The sequence below is a fragment of the Ruditapes philippinarum genome, unplaced genomic scaffold (genome assembly GCF_026571515.1).
Source record: "Ruditapes philippinarum isolate M1 unplaced genomic scaffold, ASM2657151v2 ctg2108_1_1_1_1, whole genome shotgun sequence".
NCBI lineage: Eukaryota > Metazoa > Mollusca > Bivalvia > Venerida > Veneridae > Ruditapes > Ruditapes philippinarum.
In genome coordinates, this window is record NW_026863651.1 from 117,024 (window position 1) to 137,779 (window position 20,756).

The 20,756-nt window shown below is 31.2% G+C and overlaps 1 protein-coding gene across 8 annotated transcripts in view; it reads right to left on the bottom strand.

The window, feature by feature from the left end:
- Positions 1-2,388: 2,388 nt before the first annotated feature.
- Positions 2,389-20,756, bottom strand: part of LOC132722833 (ras-related protein Ral-B-like) — a 104,375-nt gene continuing 86,007 nt past the window's right edge. For 6 of the 8 annotated variants that reach the window (XM_060707413.1, XM_060707412.1, XM_060707415.1 and 3 more), the window contains exons 2-4: positions 10,892-10,977; positions 4,508-4,691; positions 2,389-3,953 (exon numbers count right to left, since the gene is read on the bottom strand). In XM_060707413.1, coding sequence (XP_060563396.1) covers positions 3,691-3,953; positions 4,508-4,691; positions 10,892-10,977 — 533 coding nt within the window. In that variant the 3' untranslated portion in view covers positions 2,389-3,690. Of the gene's footprint in view, positions 3,954-4,507; positions 4,692-10,891; positions 10,978-13,597; positions 14,548-19,108; positions 20,234-20,756 lie in introns of those variants that run through there. The other 2 variants (XM_060707409.1, XM_060707410.1) reach the window with 2 other exon arrangements.

A 20,756-nucleotide genomic window follows, 5' to 3' on the forward strand; every position in this document is an offset into this window, starting at 1 on the left:
GTAATATAACGTTATGCTAAAGTACATATTTTTTTCTATGTGTGTTCAATTATTTTTATTTTACGTTTCCGAAGGACTGTGTAGTAATCATCAGTTTTTGTTGTTGTTGTTTTTTTTTCCAAATATTTGAGTATTAAATTCATTTTGTTATATTTGATTTCACTTTCATAATACAATGTCACCTTGATAAGCAATATCCCACATAAATTTAATTCAATATCCTTCGAAAAATGATAGGTAAAAAGAGTAGAGCTTCAATGTTTTATATTTTATCCTTAAAGTTTACATTAATTTTTGTCATTATCATTTTTGTTTATTCGCCATTTTGGTAATCTATCTTTTCAAAGATACAACATCTTCACTTGACAGAGAAAAAAAACTGTGCATAATGCCACTCACATTCAGTCATTAGCAAATATATGTCACAACCTTAAAGGTACAGATTAAATGCCAATGTAGCTTTTAGAAGAACTTTTGTATCTCCCTTATTCCTCTCAGTTATTAGAGAAACAACCTTTAGGTATGAAATAAGTAAATATTGACTTTACATTAACATAGTTTTAAAAAAGCTAGTTAATTTATTAAAAGCTATATCCTATTCTTGTGTCTCGTATCTTATCAATAATGCTGTTTTTTCCCCTAAAGAACAAAGCTCTGCCATTATTAAGGCAGACATATTGGTGTATTATCCTTGTTATTATGTCGGTTTATTGTAAAGGGCTTAAGATTTTACATTCCATTATAATGAGATTTTTCTCAAATTGTTGACCAGTATTATCCTTTTCCTATAAGAAAATCAGTCTTATGATTCCAGTGTTATGAAATCATTTTTATGCTCTTTAATTAAACAACTTGAAGGAAAAAACAACAAAAAATAACTAGTATGTTTTACAAGGTTATGCTGATTGTGAGGTATAATTGTTTCGATACGTTTATGATTGAACAAAATAATCTTTAATCACTGTAAAGAACCTTGAATTTTAAATATTATAAATGTATCTGCATATATGCACAATTGCTGATACGTCTTTATTGACTTCAAGATACGCCCAGACAAAATTATGTTTAAGAAAGTAATTGTTCTAGGGCAATGTACTTTTCTTTAATGAGATAAATCAAGCTAAGTAGTTTCAAATTGATATCTCTAATACTTCTTCAGTTATGCTCTGGATCAAACTGAATGAGAAAAATAAATGAAAATAAAAATATTTCTGCAAAATAATGTATTATCAAACGCGTTATGGTGCACTTCTCCTTAATGAGAAAAAACCAGATGTGAAATTTTAACTTTTGCCCTGTCCTGCTTTAATTTGGTATCCTACTGGGCCCGTTGCCTGTGGCCCTGTGTTGCTGGGTTACGTTTATTGAACGCAAACCTTGCTTGATGATCATGTTTTTCATAATTATACTTAGTTATGTCCTGTATAATATCAAATACGAACAATGAAAAAGGATTATGTTACACTGAAACAAGCATGTCGTTGTGAATTGTATCACCGACAATATTCAAATCTTTACAGTTAAGGAGCTCTTTGTTATCAGTGACGACATAAGCGAGCATCTTTCAGGTGATTGTTCGCGTATATCATCTAAATAGATATAAGATTATAATGAAAACTAAACATTTTTAATGCAAATGAACCTCTTATTCAACCTGTAATTCATTCAAGAAAAATTCTAATGGCCATTTTGCCTCTGAGACTCATCGCTGATACAAAAATCATGTAGGAGTGGTAGTCTGTCACTCGCGGAGATGTTGGTAATTATTGGTTTCTGCTACAACACAGGAATATAACAGCTTTGTACTTAGTAAACATTAAATTAAATTAGCTTAAACAACACACAACAATTGGAATTACATGTCACAAGTATATTGATCCTTTAAAATGTCGCCTTGGTCCAAGGAGATCCAAATTCGGCTAATGCAATGTTATTAAACCATTTCATGGCCTCATTTAAGTGTAGGCCAATAATTATTAAATCCAACCTTGGCATCGACTATTTTAATATTGTTAACAAGGATTTAGTGCACATATATTATTTTATTCTTAACTTAATAAGTAAGTTACATCTATTCAGATAAAATAAACATAAAGAAAGTCCAGAATTTAAAATACATAATTCATAGAGATATACTAATCATTCTAGCCAACATAACTTTCTCATGAAAGATATATTTATGTGTATTACTTTTCACTTATTTTGACTGCATATTTAACACCATAAGATTTTATATCAACAATGCGTAGCCTTGATGTCTATGTCAAAGTAAATGTTTACAAAAATATTCAAGTATACCTTTATAAATGTGTTATTAATACGTCTTAGATTTTCATAGTAAGAGTGTTACGACGACTTGTGTGTCAAGGGATTTCAAAGAACACTGGATACATTTCAAATTCAATTTATTATGTATTTACATATGTCAATAATTTCAAACAAATTCCACAAACAAATTTGAACATAATATATATTTAAAGACGATAACTATCTTACAATAAACGGGAAAATCATTCTAAAATTAACAATTTCAAAACCTACACGTAAAATTATGAGACACCAAAACAAGCGGAAACAAAAAGTACCTGGCACAATAAGTATCAATTTGTAAACATTTTGTTTCATCTTTACTCACATTCTATATCATAAATTTACTTTAAAATATTTGCAATATAGCGCTTATCATTAAGACATTGAAGCATAGCATTGATGCCATGGGAATGACAAAGACACAACTCGTATACCAATATTGGGTGAACATACAAGAGACTCGGTATTGCTCGGTTAGTTGCATGGAATACAAAGTAATCTGGTAGCATTCTTAACATTAGTACAGATAAAATAATGTTATAAATTATTAAATAAAGTACTTTTTTATAAATGGAGTTATAATATAACATTTTTTCTCTCTTCTTTCTCTTCAAATTGAAACTAAGTATAAGGTCTTCGAGTCATAAAAATAGTTAAAATGGGAAAAAACTAACATGACGATAAGATAATACTTGATAGTAAATTTTATAGTGAAAATAAACATTGTATTTGTAGTTACAACTATTTAATCCATTCTCGAAAAAAGTATTTCAACCTTGAATAAACTAAATACAATTAACACATGTGTCACATCGAACCATGCAGTTAAATATTATCCTGACCTTTAATATACTACATTATGTTTGAAAATTATGTTAACAATTCATAATTATGTTAAAACATTATTCTTATGCAATTTTTGTATAAGAGAGTATGAGACAGAAAGAGTTGAATCTCAAGTTTATATACAGAGTCTAAGAAGCAAAGAAAAATAAAATATTTTACAACACATCTGATTCAACACTTTCTAAGAAAATTAATCCATTTCTAAAACTGAACATATATTTTCCTTCCACTACTAACAATGTACATACATCTAACTAGCAATGATGGCCCATGTGAAGTGGAAAATATCTACAACAGCAGTATTTATGAAGGTAAGTACATATGACCATTTTAATAAGAAAACTAAGCGAGTTTGATAAATATACAGTTTTTATCAATATGTTGTGACAGTGGTCTGTCGCTAATTAGTGATGTTTGATATTACTTTGAATTTTCTTAAGTAATCATGTCGAAATGTTGGGATTGTTTCAAAATGAATTTTGATGAATACTAAAGGAATGTAGAAATGAGTTACATATGTTAAATCAAGTTCATTTAATCAACGTACAAATTCTCAGTTTTCTTGTCTTTACCACTATGTCCGAGGAAAACTTTCTCAAGAAATCGTTTCGTCCTCTTGAAGGAGCTTTTCCTCTCTTTTCCTTTTGGAATTTTACACTCGAGCTCTTCATTTTCAGCATCTGATTTAAGTTTGATCTGTTTGTGTATTCCGACAAGAAGTTCATCAACACGATGATTTAGGGCCGCGGAAAGTTCAATGTATTTACAACCATACGCATCTGCGGCAGATCGTCCTTCTAAAAAATAATAATAAACTCGGTGCATGGTTCAAAATGTTTGCAAGCCATTTTAATATGATTATGTTAAATAAAACTAGAAAATGACATTCAAAACAATACATATTTTTAAGCAACGGGGCACAATGTGGTTAAATCGTTCAAAAGGGAAGAAATATTCGGTCAAATGATACTTCTAACGATATCGTACATAATATAAAAGAAATAAAACCAATAGATGCAGATTTAAGGACGGTAAGTGTGAGCAAATTAAACTAGGCCGCGAGAAATTATTTTAATTTTAGCACTTAATAATATGTTTGGAATCGGTCATCATTAAAAAAAAACAAGACATAAGATCGTAAAATAATGCTTTAAAATGACTGCATCCTAAATTAAAAGGTAAATGAATTTGAAATCTTTTAGAGGACAGTATTTCTTAACACGATACACAATTTCTGGTTTACTATGATAAGAATAATACTTAAACTACACTAGACTAAGTGTGTATAAATAACAAAATTAAAGTTAAAAGTGTTTTATTTAGAATTCAAATAAACTTAAGAGTGACCAACCTTCCTGACTGATCGTCCTCTTTCGCACAAGGTCCGATTTGTTTCCAACTAATATTATAGCCTTATTTGAGCCGACTTCGTCACGTATTTGTTTCAGCAGATCTATTGCGATATCAAATGTCGCTCTCTCTGTTATACAGTACACCACTACAAAGCCGTCTATTTGAAAACTCTCGTCTTGGTCCTGCAAATAATAAGAAGTGTTTGATCATTTAGAACAATGATAGATAAGTAAATTATAATGTTTAGATATTTGAAACATGAATTGCCGTTTTATTTTAAAGGTATTATGCAATATCGTCGAGGAAACATTTGTTGGATTACATAATCATTTTGGTAAACATCAGCCCAACAAAACATAATGCACAGTGGTAAAATAATTTCTTAGGGAATTGTTTATGTTACATAAATACATACACAGGCTAGTTTATTATTGTTAGAAGCCGCAATGTAAGCAAAATGAAAATAAAGATAAACAGAGATACATATAGAGATATGATGTTTTACGTGGAGGTAGTATTTGTTAACATGCGTAATACTATGAATGATGATCCTAACAACGGAAACAAGTTAGATATATTAAATACACTGGTTAATATTTCACTATGTTCATTGCAAAAAAATAAATGAAATTGAATTACTATCTTCATGTACTAGGTTGAGACAACCTTGTAGTTCTTACTGGGTAAATGGTATTCGGAATATTTCTCTTAAAGAAGAAATATTAGCTCTATTGTTCAAGAAGGATTCTTTATTACGACAATAAATGTATTTTTTGAATTCCCGGAAAAAGCGAGTCTTAGCATTTTTGGAAATTCTTATATATTTCAAATTGTTCAAGAAAAAGCAAAACCATTGAAACAAGTTTCACCTACCAAACTATTGAATGTTCTAAATTATATATGTATAAGAAAGAAAATGAATCTACTGCAGCTTCTAAATGCAAAAAAAAGGTCCACACAAATGTGCAATGCCAAACAAAATAGCTCATATAGTAATTAATAATCATAACATTGAATCCAATAAATCTAGAAACAAATTAATTTTAAAAAATGAACTCAGATACATTTTTGTATATGGAAATGCGGGAGGTATTTACAAGTATATAAAAAAATAGTTAAAGATCTTGAATCAATTAAGCAATATATCGAAATCTGAAACAATAGAGTTCCATATTACACATTCATTTTGACAGAAATCTTTCAAGATGATAGTGTACTTTATACAAATGATCAAATGATCTCATATTTTTACACTAACAAAACAGTATGGTATTTGAATCTGAATAGATTTTTTTTCATTGAAAAAGCTATGCAATATATTAACTAAAGGATCATACCTCAAAAGCACACAAATGGACCTTCCTTTGAATAATTTCATGTTTATTTTTTCCATAATCAAATACACGGACACATTTTTGTTATCAAAATTTAGCTGTTTTCGATTACAATGACTTTTAAGAAGTAACAATGTACAATAACTCAATAATACACATACTTTGATGGTATTTAGGAGCATTTTTTTCTTACTTTTATATAAAATCAAGGTATGCTTTATTACTTCCGACGAATTGTTAAATATGGTATCGGAAATGTCCGAAAAATGTATTTTTGATAACAAAGGGCATAGATCATTTACACACACTTTAATTGTGATCGCATTTGGTGAGCCATATTTCCCTCTTCATATTTATTTCAACCGGATGCCAACGTTCACCTTATTCCTGGTGACCTTCGGTTTTGATCACCGGTACTTGAAAAAAAACGAAGTTCGCTTTAATTTGGAAAGACATTCGAAATGGTTGATGGTCCCTAGCATTTAAAACTAAATCTTAAGCATTATCAAAATGAAATGGTAATAGTTGCTTTACTTTCCTCGCAAAAATGTTACATCTCGCTATATTATCTATCAAAATAAAAACCACGGCACAGAAATTAATCAGATTCTTGCTTGTCAACAGGCGATGTTTTAGCTGGCACAAACAGAGACCTTATCATTTCATTAACATAGAACACAGACAGTATTGTATTTGTAAATGTTTTATTTACATGGTGAAATAAAAAATAATAATAAACTGAATATTTTGAGGAGAGAAAAACCCTTCGTAAAAGCATACATCATGTATATGTAATGAAAATTTAAACTATATGAATATTTAAACATATCTGATTACAGTATACTTCATTAAAATGATTTATTGAAAAATGAATTATATATTCGACATCAGATTATTGTGAGTAGTAATAATTTATATAAATGATTAAAGCTTGAAAATCGATATCAATATCAAGGATTGACTGCCGTGAAAAACAACGAACAATACTTTTCAAAACAACAGGCTATACAAATAAATGAATGTGTATTTCTAAACGGCTTTCTATTTGTATCTCTGTTTACTTATCATGCACCGTCATTTTATTAGAAATACGACCATTCTAAACTTCTTATTCAATATGTCAAATTTAGCAAGCACAAAAATAAACTATTGGTATTCATATGTTAAATTAGTATCAGTTTCAAAATGATACAAAATCATGCAAAAAGAAATGCTGCTCTGATATTTATGTAATAATTTTACGTTCCTGTTCCTGTTCCTGTTCAGTTTTATCAAAGTATAAATAGATGCATGGAACATATTTAATTTTGTTTTTGGACGTTCTTTGTCGCATCAGTGTTATTTATTGTCGTGTGAAGGCCGTAAAAGATCACCCTGTACAATAAATCAGCGATGCTTTATTTTAGATGTTTGAAGATCGATCCCCACGATATCATTACTGTGTGCGCATGTGTGTGGTCTTTTTAGTTCCTTCTATTTGATCCTTTCTCTGTATGGGAGGTTCCCTTAAGTTGTCTGCTTTTCATACGCCCGTAAAAAGTTCGGCATTTACTGTTATGCACCTGTTCATCCGTCCGGTCGTCTGTTAGCAGGGTGGTGTACGGTCTTTATATTTTGAATCGGTGGACGGAAATTGTAACCCCTGGCAGGAATGTTAATACTAAAGAGTAGAGACGATATGCAGAACGCAAGGGTGACTTCAAGTCAAAGTCGCACTCAGACATTTTGTATAAATTTCAAAATTTCGTGTTAGAGCCGAAAGAATGGAATTACGGCTGACATGTTACTTGTACGATGGAACGATGCGCAGAACACGGTTAAGATTTACTTAGATCAAAATTGGCCTTGCCTCAGTGTTTATTTGATTTCTATAGACTTATACAGCAAAATTCATTAATAAGTTTCATATTGTGAAGCAGTAATATCTACAGCTAAGATATTATGCAAGAAGCATAACCTTATTGACCTTTACACAAATGATATAAATCATGCTTCTTTGTTCAATACTGTCCCCGTCCCATTGTTCTCTCGCTTAGGGCACATACAATTTTTTACTTTGGGACAATACGTCGCTATTCACGGGTGTGCGCGAAAGTGCGCTTTGCAAGTGCCCTTGTTATATTGATTGTTGTTCTTATTTTTTTAAGTATCTTGTTACTTAGAAACATTCGTGTCGTTTTGTTTCGAAGTTATCCCAGTTTTTCTCGGCTTCGCCGCTGTTTCAGATATCAAAAATCTAATGTATAGAAATCGGCAGCTATTTGAGAAAAACTGTTCTTTTAAATGATTTAACACTTGAGCACTAATGAGTTATTTGTACAATGACTGGCATACTGCATTGAAACTGACGCTGAATATAGCATATGGAACAGGCGACTAATAAATCATTCAGTAAGTGTTTCCGTCAATCATATTGAGTGAAGAAAGATCCCAATTAGCCAAACTGTGTTACGTTCAAGACTTCACCCACGCACATAGATTTAATGAATGGTCTGGATAACCTCATCCTTGCAAAGCAAGCATTTAATTCCTCTCGGTATAAATCAAACATTCATTTATAAAATGACTTAAATGAAGTATATAGGGAGTTGACAAAACAATTGTTTTGAAAAAGTAACAACCCAGCAGAAGCAAAATGAAATGAGGTAAGTGGCGCTCTTTATTTGTTACACATTGATGTAGACAAAGTATGGAGTTGACTGAGAAACCTCAATCTGTCAAGAAAATAAAAGGTTTATGACCTTTGCTGCTTATTGGTCGCTCCATGTTTTCAATATATTGGATCGAATTTATGTTCTGAGCAAATTTATATCTGTAGAGACAAACGAAAGTTCTAGATGATACAAGAGAATCGTACACCTGTTGTTCTTGATCAATATTGCAATGTTTAAGGACAGTCATAAAAAGGGCGAAAGCGTTATAAAATTTGTGAAATACAGCATCTGGAGTTCTTAAGCTCATTTAAAGAAAGCTAACGCCCGATTTATATTCACTTGACCTTTTTCCCGTTATTGTTTTACATAATACACCGTATAACCTTATCTTAAACCTGATGGCTTGTACAACAGATGTTAACTTAAAAAAAACATTTTGACAATAAAACTTGACAAAGACGGTTTTACAGTACAACATGTAGCAACTTATGAAGGCTCGCAAATCAAAATATTAACAATTCCAATTATCGAAAATGGCATTGAACGCAATGCAAAGTTCAAAAGTTGTGAATATATAGTTATTCAACCTAACGCCCTTCCGTTACTTAAATGTATTTATCTCTTGATTAATAGCACAAATAATGAGCTACATCAATAATTAAAAGTGTGCAAATAAGCAATAATTAAACAAAAGATGTGCATATTTTTTTTGTACTTTTGAAGATACTTGTAAGTCGAGGATAAATTACCTGAGAAGATTTTATATTAATTTGACGAACTAGCATATAATTATTATGTCATTCCGTAAATTGAATATCGTTGTTCGGGAAGTTCTGAGAATTGTTTTATAGCACACGTTGTAGTCGGGTTAGCGTAAATATAAATATATAGTTACGCATTTATTTCAATATATACTGTACAGTATCTGAAAATATCATCATCATACACACAGAAACTAAAACATAATAAAAATAGTAAATAATCATATAACAAACACCCGGAGCACGCCGACGTCATTTGCAACGTTATGCGACGTTAAAGTCCATCGATCGTCGCACCTTTTCAACGTAGTCACCAGCAATTTCGATGCATTTCCTGTGTCGGCTGATCCACTTATTGTATGTTTCCACGTACCAGCTATCGGTAAAGGACGAGACTATAGCTTGCGAATGCTTAACAAGATCGTTAGCTGAGTCAAAGCGTTTTCCACGCAGCTGTGATTTGAGCTCCGGGAACACACGGAAGTCCATCGGAGCGAGGTCCGGGCTGTTTGGAGGGTTTCTTCCTTCGTTAAAACGAGCATGCCATATTTACACTGTAGCCGAACTGCATTTCTTGTATTTTCCTGTAGAATTTAATCATTTTCATTGTTTCTGTGGAAGACTTTTCCAGCGCAACACAAAATTTCACGATGCTTCGCAATTCAACGTCACCTATCGACGTCATGTTGTTTACTCAGTGTTTCTGGGCAATAACTTTAAAACAATGTTGATCCGTTGAGAATTTAAATAACGTTATGATATTTTCAGGAAATGACGTCATGACGTTCCGCTGCTGACCAGCGTTTTTGCGCATTTTTACGTTATCAAAATTACGAAATATTATTAGTGTAGCGCGTTATACCTTTCTTTAGAGTCGGACTGCTCCGGTGCGGCGTTATAGTGTTGCTATGGTTACTGCTATTTCCGGCTATTGTTGTCTGATTCTATTCAATTTTTAGGAATAGTTCTGTGATATGCTAATCTTGGTATGTGCAAAATATTACGTCTTAGAAACAAAAAATATAGGAGATATGACAAAATTCCCAGAACTTCCCGAACAACCCTTGTATGTTTAAATGCTTCTAAGAGTTCTTGAACAATTTCTGATACTATAAAATCAAAACAAATCGAAGCAAATGCATATTATTCATGACAGATCTGAAGATGTCATTAAATTGAAAGCATGCACTAAAGATACTGTAGCAACTTTTTATCAACAAGTAATAGAAAGAGCACCGAAACACGAGGCTATCTGATTTGTACGAGGGGGCGTAGCCGAGTATTTTGGTGTTCTTTCTATTTTGTATCATAGTCAAACATGACAGCACGTTCCCTGTTGTCATAATACAAAACCCCAGAAAAAATGAACCAATGAACGAGCATTTGAATATGAAATTTCTGCCCCTTTCCCTTTCTCTGCCATCACAATAAGTAAACCTCAGCAAAAATGAACCAATCAACGGGCATTATCTGGAGTGCGGGTAACTGATACCTGCACTCCAGTTACCGCACTGTGCATGTATATGTATACGATTTAACTCTGACACTTTTTCAACAGAAAGGTCCCCAAACTATGATACAAGTACTATAAAATGCATGTATTATCTCCAAATATCTCATTAGTGACTCTCACCTGGAAATCTTCAGATTGTACAAATTCTAATGTGGACTCTTCACCATCAACTTGCAATGTAACTGTTCGCTCACCCTCTGATTGAGCTGAAAATAGAAACAATTCTTATATCATCTATAAATATAGAGGCAATCCTTTTGCGCTATGCAAATTTGTTAGGTTTTCCCCAATCAGCTGAAGTGTTATATCGATAGGTTTACACTCTTTCAAAACAACACGTTATCGTCGCTTTCTTTAACAATCATGTTTCCATAAGATAACATTTTATTGTGAAATAGTATGTATTCTTTATCTCAGGATATGAAGTACCAGTATTGAAATGAATTTGCGTCTACGAATTTCCCGGTACAAATCTATTTTAAGTTTTGAACCTTAATTGTTGAGCAGTTCAAACTGAAAGAGATAACATCGCCTTATAAACAAGTTTTACGTCTTCAATTACCTCGCATTTTAAAACGAGCTAGAAATATTTTTACGAGAAAAAAAATACATTTTCAGCCAATCTAGACCAAAACCTATTGTACAAAAGAACATTTGCTCACTCCCTTTTCCCAGAAAAATAATTCTTATTTTCAAATAATGACCCAGAATTAAAAAAGCGTTCACTCAAATCAGGCTTAGAATTATAAAACAATACGACATTTACGGGTACATTTCTGAATAGTCTAATATACATACATATCTTTCTGTTTTATGTATCCAGCTTATCTATGTATGAAATTCAAAATTTATGTTTTTTAGGCTTTTGAATCTCAATGGATTTCTTTAACGATTACTGTATAACTGATCGTCCGCTAGAGAAACTCTAGTTTGTTCTTGTTATGCTCTGCTCATTGTCATGTGTTTCTTTCCATATTTATGGGGAACAAATGTTATTAGATTCCCAGTGTTTATTGGATTCTATCTAGTGAATTTCTTGTTATTTTGTTAGACAAATCAGGCTATACAAACAGCTTTATTATCCTTGCTTGAATGCTTAAGAAATAGGGATAGAAAAAGGACAAAAAGAGCACAAGCAATATATTTTTGTTTGTTTTGTGAAAAGACATTACCTACTGGCATCAATATTTGATGAAAGTAATGTTTTCTTTAAGCAGGTTATCTGAAAATGATGAGTTTGTTTAAAACTGGTAATAGGAGGCCTATAACAGGGGGATAGAAGAAAGCTTGTAGATACCACTATCTATAAAAAGGCTAAAACAAAACAAAGCTTGATATATTTTTTCTCTTTGTTTTGCTGTGTTTGGCGACATTTAAGGGGTTTCCAATTTGATTGATTGTACCCTGGCTATTTAACACATATCATAGTCATGTTATTACTCATCCACCGGCCGGGTGTTTATAAAAAAACATGTTATTATATTCTATAAAACTCCGTTGTTAGGTGCAGCTATAATTAATTAATAATATGTATAGTATAAATTGTGATAATTTATTTCTTTATTTAATTGCTTTACAACTAGTTAAAAATGCATCCAAATGGGGTCCGTCTGCAGTTCAACACGGGCATCAGTATAATAACGGGTCCAAGATTCATTGTGCTTCATGAACGGTATCGGAGTGTTATTTATGATAAAGAGTTATTGATGCAGACACATTGTATGATACACTAAACAAAGGCATATAGCTATGTTTACATGGTATCAATGTTAAGGTAAACATTTATGTTTACATTACCTGCCTGATATATAAACTCACAGTTTTGATACTTTAAATGTTAATAATTTCTAATGTTATATCATATGCCTTTATCAGTTTTATTTAACAAATATTATCGAATTTTCACATTCATTAAAATATTAGCCATTTCGGAAAATCTATAACTGTATATTTGCAAACGATAATCCTTTTTTTGTAATTTCTCTATTTCGAGTGTGTATAGATATATTTCTTTTTAAAAAAAAACCCTTTAATTTAAGATATGTCATTTATCTACGAAATAGCTATTCATGATACACGTTTATAATTGAAATAGTTTGTAATACAAATATCAGTTTTCTTTCAAACAAATCCTGCAAATACCAATCAGTTAGTCTATATAAAACATAATTGTCAATCATGATGATCTTAAACGTGGGCAGACTGAAGTTTTACGATACATGATTTTTATGCATTCCTGAAACGTGTAAATCAATTATTTTATAATTAATTTACGATAATAAAATATTAAACACTAGAAAGATTAAACACTCAGTAGATGTACCAAGAAGGCAATAAAAAGATACATATATGTACCACGAAAAAGTAATAATTTCATAAAGACAGCATTTAATACATAACGATTAATGTGAAAACGAAATACAAAAAATGATAGACAGGCGATAGCTGTTGGTTGACAAACGATATCTTAATTTGCTACAATTTGTTATCTTGCTTTTATAAACAAGATAAAGACAATATTTTTATATGCAAGGTAAAGACAATATTATTCATACAGAAATAAGAAAAACATATAAAATAAACAAAAAAGAACAACACTATTTCAATAAAAATAAAATAATCTGGTTCTAAGAAATGATTAATTTGTAAGTAGTTATGTTGATAAATATCCTTAAATTATACCAAAGTGCTATCAATTCGAAGTTTTTGTATTCTGTATAGAATTACATGAACATCAGTATATAAAAGATTTACGCGGAATTGTTTATAAAATGTTATTGCTTTCAACCTGATAATATCGTCTTCTTCAATATAATTACTACTTACATACATTTATATTTCCACTACCTAGATATTCTGACGTCATAAACTGTTGTATGAGTGACGTCTTTCCAACACCTCCGGCTCCAGTCAGTAAAACTCTAAAATTTCTTTGATCTTCACTGCATTTGCTAGTTATCAGTTGCGGGATCAAATATTTACGTTTTGGTGATTTAGAATTTTTTTCCGAAGACTTTGCTCTGTTATAGTCCGAATCATTTCTTACATTCACGGTGTCACCACGATTTACTAAACCTTTGGACGTTGTTTTGAAGGACCTTACTCTTCTAAGATTCTCTCCTCCTGTCTCATGGCGCTCTTTGAAGGAAGTAGCTCTCCTATTCCTATTATTATCTCTACCTTCATTTATTTTTAGACCTTTAAGGTGTTCAATAACTTGACCTTTTGGCACATTTGGATGATCTCTTGAAAGCCTTGCTTCGTTCGGTGGCATACTCATCCTGCGTTGGCGATACCTTTTGGTCCTAAGATTTGTGTCTTTGGAAGGACACCTACTTGTATGCATTGAGTATGATCGTAATCTATGAGCAGTTGCCTGTAAATGTCCCTCAGACAATATGTCATACACAAACGAATTGCTCTCCGGAGAGATATCATTTGAACGATGAAAAGGCTCCATCCTGTGAATGTAATCCTACCTAACAATCCATCATATCTGTGCCCGTGTAAGGAAATCCGCGGAAATAACATCTGATCTCTTCATATCAGCGATAGAGCTTTGATCATCCTTCATTGTCATTTTAACAACTATTGGTTATAACAAACCAATTATCGCACAAGGATTGATATCATATAATGCTTTTTTGTATGTATATATCGTATCAGTTCAATAATCTACTATATCATATGACATTATACTTTTTGATATTTATCACTTTATTTATGTATCCTACTAATTCCCTCAACTTTGCTTGTGTAAATAATTTATCAAAAAAGTGAATTCTACCTAAAATCATTTTTCCATCCTGTTTTCTTTTCTTGTAAACTTCGTGATAATATAATTAGATAAATCCACAGGCACGCGATCGCTTCCTCATACTAATCAAATCTATTGTCGAATTTCGAGGGCAGCGTGTGAAACAAGCTAAGCATGCTGGTATTTGTTTATTTTCTAGAGTAATTTTTGATAACATTTCATTTGCACTGATTATCTTTTTTTCTTATAAATTAATTAATATTAAATAACTATGTCCATCAACCAGTTGTTGTGTCCAGTGAATCATCTATTACATTTTGTGAGAGTTTCAAACTGCGACATACTACTATCATGCGCAACCCAGTTAAAGTAGATTCAATCGATTTTCAATAATAGGTCTCAAGTGCCGTACCAGAGAGTGCTCGAAGATACAACTTTCAATAGTGGAAAATACAGATAATTATATTGCTAGAATCAATTCAATTCTCTATGAAAATCTTTATACTGAAATAATTACTATTCTGTAAGCATGCATTAGTCAAGTTGTTTCAAGTCAATTGGCCTATCATTTTGTTTATGTCATGTTCTTGTATGACAACCAATTTGAAAACATTTAGAACCATGTTTCTGGCAAATACCGACTGCTTAATTAAGTACGTGTAAAATAGTTTACACATAGTTGCATTTTAACAGCAAATTATGCCAATAAATCGTTGTTTTGATAACACTGCTCTGCATTTAGGTGAAAACAAGAGCCGTGTGAACTTAAGATAAGTTTTCCTAGACACGTTGAAAAGTGCTTTGATTATTAATATTTATAAATATGATTGGTGAAAAGCGTCCTAGAGGAGAAAATAGAATATATAGCTCACATATCAAAAATATGTTGTTATAATTACTTATCAATAAACGATGTTAAAAAAATGTTAAACATAACTTATAAAGAAAAAGTGGGAATTCTCATTTGTATATTGTTTATTGTTGTAAAAATATTCACATGTAAAACAATAATGGGCTAAGTAACTCTTACGCTATGAAGATTTCGAAACATAATTATTGCGTTAAGAAAATGATATGATAAATAGTTCTACTAAAATATTTAAGGAATCATTTAAATAGTTTTAAAATATAATTTGATGAGTAAAGAATTTAGTCATGTGTCATGTTTTTAACACAAAACATACATACGTGAGAATATCAATAAAAATTTAACTCGTCGTACATCTGATTTTGAACAGAGTTACTAAAATTTTTCAACAAGAAAAAAATAAAAAAGTATTTTTGCTCATCATGATCATGAGACGTGGGTGAAGTTTAACATGGCGAGTGGCCTAGCATTTGTTTACTTAACGGTAACATTTGAGCACAACTATTGGTAGTTAAATATGTTAAAATAAATCCGAAATTAAATAAAAACAATCTGTACCGTATTTATATTTATTGTTTCGATTTATCAAGAAATAACCCGGTATGTGATACTACAAGATTAAAAACACAACAAAAAATGAATATATTAATGAAAAAGAGAAAAAATCAGAATCCCAAAAGAAAACCCAACAAGTCAAAATTTAAAATATTACATGCTCGGTTTGATCGAGCCTGTTCATGGACGGTACTGGAAAATGCAAATTACAGTCCACACCCCTTGCATCGACTTAAGCAGAATTCAAAAAACAAAAAAACAGACTGGACAACACAAACATATTACCCTTTAAAGTCGTATGTTTATACCCTGTATGGTATCAAAATTTGATAAATTTCTGCCAAACAATAATATTCAATATTCCCACAATATGATTGTACGTATTTCGTATATTTCAGAGAACATTTTCAGAGTATAGAATTATACGCAGAGTGATAAATAGTATACCAAAATATTGCCCTTTCAAATGTGTCAACATTTTCTCTTATTTTTTAAGTATTTTTGTAAGAAAATAAGGACTAAAACGCAGTTACAGCATTAGAAAAGTGCTGTGATACCTAACAGCTGTAATGCAAGAGACTAGATGCAATGTAAATAACAAAATGGCAATACATGTACGTCGTTGGCTGTTTTCTTTGTTCTTTGTTGTATTTTTAGTTATACCGGCACAATAACAGTCATAAAGGGACTTTCAAGTTCTACCGTTGGATAAGGATATCAAGTGCCTACGTGCATTTTTTCAGAGACGCACGTGTTCTTAGTAAAACCACAAACCTCACTCATAAACAAAATATTGTGTTTGAAATTGTCAAGTTCATTATTTCATCAAACAGAAAAGCAAGTTTATTCCGACTTGGTAATATGCGAACAATGATATAAAATTGAAGTCACATGTAAAAGGGTGTTGGTAATTTGAATACTTTTATCCAAACAAAGGCGCAAAATACTGCTTACTGATAATGGTTAATCGCGTATTTTTTTAAAAATATTTTGTAGCAAAATCGAATTGTTTTAATAAAACATTGGTGTCTTGAGCGTGCATAATTCAAATATGCTTTTGAAATGATGCAAATAATTAATTATTGCAATGTCTTGCAATATTACAAAATCGAAATATGTAAAGTGTTATGTGTGAAAATTGAACTCTTTAACAATTTGAAAGATTGAAATAACTTATTTACTGCATTGGAAATTATGTCATTCCTTTTTAAGAACTTTCCAGGGAGGTAGAAATAATTTTTTATGTTATGACATAACAAATGAACCAATTTGTCTTGAGTTATTGCTTGTTAGATGTAATCATTTTACCATAAATAATTCAAATCCACCATCCTATCCTTCATACTACATACTTTATGGTTTGTGCATATCAAGTTTGTCATTTTCTTCCGGTTATAAATCATAATTTTCTTTTCAAATTTGTCAATATATCTCCGATTTGTACAGTACTAATTAATGTTATGCAATAATTACCCACTTGTTAAAATTGTGTCATTAAATCACATAGAAACATAAATAAATATGTTTACCTCATATTACTGCATATTTCCGTATTTTGCAAAACCAAAGCAAAATTTAAGTACGTTCTGAATTAAACTGTAATTTGAAATATGATAATTGAAAATAATATGGTAATTGAAAATGGAACGGGTACTGCTTTACCTATTCTATACGTGGGTGTTACAGACGCTGCATTTTATGGTCTCTAAAATAGATCAATCGGATTGATTGGGAAAAGAAAAGTAAATAATTGTTATACGGGTATAAAATTTACTGAAGGAAATAATATTCTATATTTTAGTTTTTCTTCCTTATCAAGGTTAATGCAAATGACTATACGGATTGTTTTGAGATTAAATATCACAAATAAACGTGCATAGAAGTCATATATCTTTTTAAAGTACCATTCATAATGAAATGAACGCGGACATTGACAGAGAATGGTTCTTTCACATCCTGCACATTTCACCAAACACGTTATCTTGATAAGAGATTGGGAATGTTTAATTTGCAGGCTAGAAAACATAAAGCGAGTCTCGAAATAGCTTGTTATCCTCGATAACTTGATAAGATAAACAACTGACAAAACATTGCAAAGATAACGTTTAGTTAAACTGACTGTTAACAATAAATCTATTATAACTGTAAGAGTTACATATTTTGATGCTTGTAATGCAACTTAAAAATGCAGGCGATATTTTATTTGTCGAAATCAATTCTTTATTCTTTCTCAATGCATCATATATGATTCAAGCATGAGATATATATAAACAGTGAAAATTTGCAAAAACAGCAGTACGTACACGTCAAGTCATTTACAGAGAACAATCACAATACATAAATATAGATTAACCATCTTTTGTTCGCTCTTTTTTCGTCTTTCGTTCAGTATAAAAGTAATTTATTGAACGTCATGATTCTGCAGCATAAATAATATATTTATAATACCTTTTTTCAATTAACAGCTGATATTCAAATTATATTAAACCTCGTGTTATTTATAGTCTGAAATTAACATCCAATGATGTCTATTTCATATAGCCAGGTTTTGGCACCTGTCATACATAATATCGGGCAAACGACAGTTTTTGTTTTCAACAGTAATATTACAAACTGGAATTCATTTTAATATAGAATTGGTTGATTGCAATATAATATGAAGAGTATCCGTGGCAATTGATTTCAAAAGGAAATGTATAGGAAAGAAAAGAAAAAGAAAACAACAATAGTCCAAACTCCCCCCCCCCCACCAAACTAAAAAAAAATAAGCTCACAAATTTTCTTATGACAATAAAATACAAAGATATAAACGATCCGTAACTGTTTACAATTATGCATTGAAATTTCAGTCTTTTAATTTGCATTGAGAATGTTTTTTTTAAGGCGAGGGATGGATCTGGTCCAATTATAATATTTTCTGTCAGCGCTTCTTGAAATATATTATTATAATAATAAAATCCGTGTGAATGATATTTGATAGCCAATACACTTATTGGGGCCAAGACACTGATTGGGAAACATTCTGTTTAGTCAAAATTGTACCGATCTTTTAGAGTTCATTTAGCTTTTTTATGCATTTTATCGGAAATTATTTTTGTGTTGCTACGTCGTTTTGCTAAAATTGAATAAATATAATCACATGCTACATTAAACTTACACACATTCAAATCCCCGCTGCCAAGGACACCAGACGTCAAAAACTGGTCTATCAGAGTTGTCTTACCCACATCTCGAGCCCCTGTCAGCAACACACGGAAATGTGTCTGTTTAACTATATATTTGTTTCCTGTTATTTGTGGAATAACAAAGTTATGAAAAGCACGAACTGTGTCATCAATGTCTTTGTAAAGAATATCTTGCTCCTTCTGTTTAGTCTCCTGGTGAATGTTTAAAGAGTCAACGCGAAATATCAAGCCTTTTGGTGTCGTTTTAAAGGACCGTACTCTTCTGTGCTCAACTTCAAACATCTCCTGGCGCTCATCAAAAGAACCTGAACGCCTAGTTCTCCTTCTTCGGATATCTTCTTCTTTTTCAAGCCTGATTAAATCGTTGTCTATTGATGATCTTGTATTAGTAAACGACAGATTCGATTCATCAGGAGGCAAACTCATTCGGCGCCTGTGGTAATTTTTGTTCTTAGTACCTTTGGATGACAGCCTACTAGAATGCAATGAAAATGATCTTGTTCTGTGTGCACTAGCTTGGAAATGACCTTCGGACAATATCTCATAAGTAGATGGCTTTTCGTGTTGTTCTGGCGAAATGTCATCAGCACGGTGGACTTGCGCCATTATGTGAATATTATCTTGTCTTATTTGTTTTATAGAAATAATGAAAATCGTTCCTTCAAGCTACATCTGTATTGATTCATCTATACACATTTTATAGCTCTTTCAATAGCTTTGCCCTAATAGTCTATTAAATACATTCCTTATAGTTGATATAAGTCGATGACAAAAAATGAAAGACAGAAACGTTACTTTTATTATTCACATGTAACATTAAAAAATGTTTTAAATATCTATTAAACAGCCAAATATCCGAGCTTTATCCGATCTTTGAACATCGCGCGAAATAAAATCCTTTAACTATTATAGCAATAAGACATTCAGGTCTTTACATCATATTTCTCAGAAATGGTTATTTTAGTTGCATTCACATCCATCGCACGAAGAATAAGTGTAACATTATCGAATCTTCAGCTATTTATCTTAATTCTTATTTCACTTCTGATGATAAGCGAGTTGTCTCAAATAGGCAAACGTTTCTTATTAATTCTACAACTTACAGAACAGATAATGCAATTTCTTTCGATAGTTATCTAATGTTTGCGTCTCAGATACACCTGTGGTTTTGTAACACTACTGTCTTCACAATATTATTTCAGAATAACTATTTTCTGTAAGCATTTATTCATTTATTCCGAAGTAGGAAGTAATCCCATATTAAAAATGATACCTGAATTTACCCATTTCTGCTGCATTTTGTCTGTGTACGGAGATGGTATAAATCAATTGAAATATTATTATTTTAAACTTCAATAAATAACCACATTGTTTATATTTGAAAGCATTGCATACGATGAAATGCAGTTTTATCATAAGACTATTTGGTAAATATTCGAACTACAAGTAATAGACTAAGCTTGAAACAATGAGCGACTACAATTGTAAAGGCTCTTGACTAGCCGATAATATAAAATAAAACATAATTATTAATATCCTATTATATTATAATTGTATACATGAAATAAATATACATGAATATAATACGCTGTTGATTTGAACTACATGTTAGTATGCTTG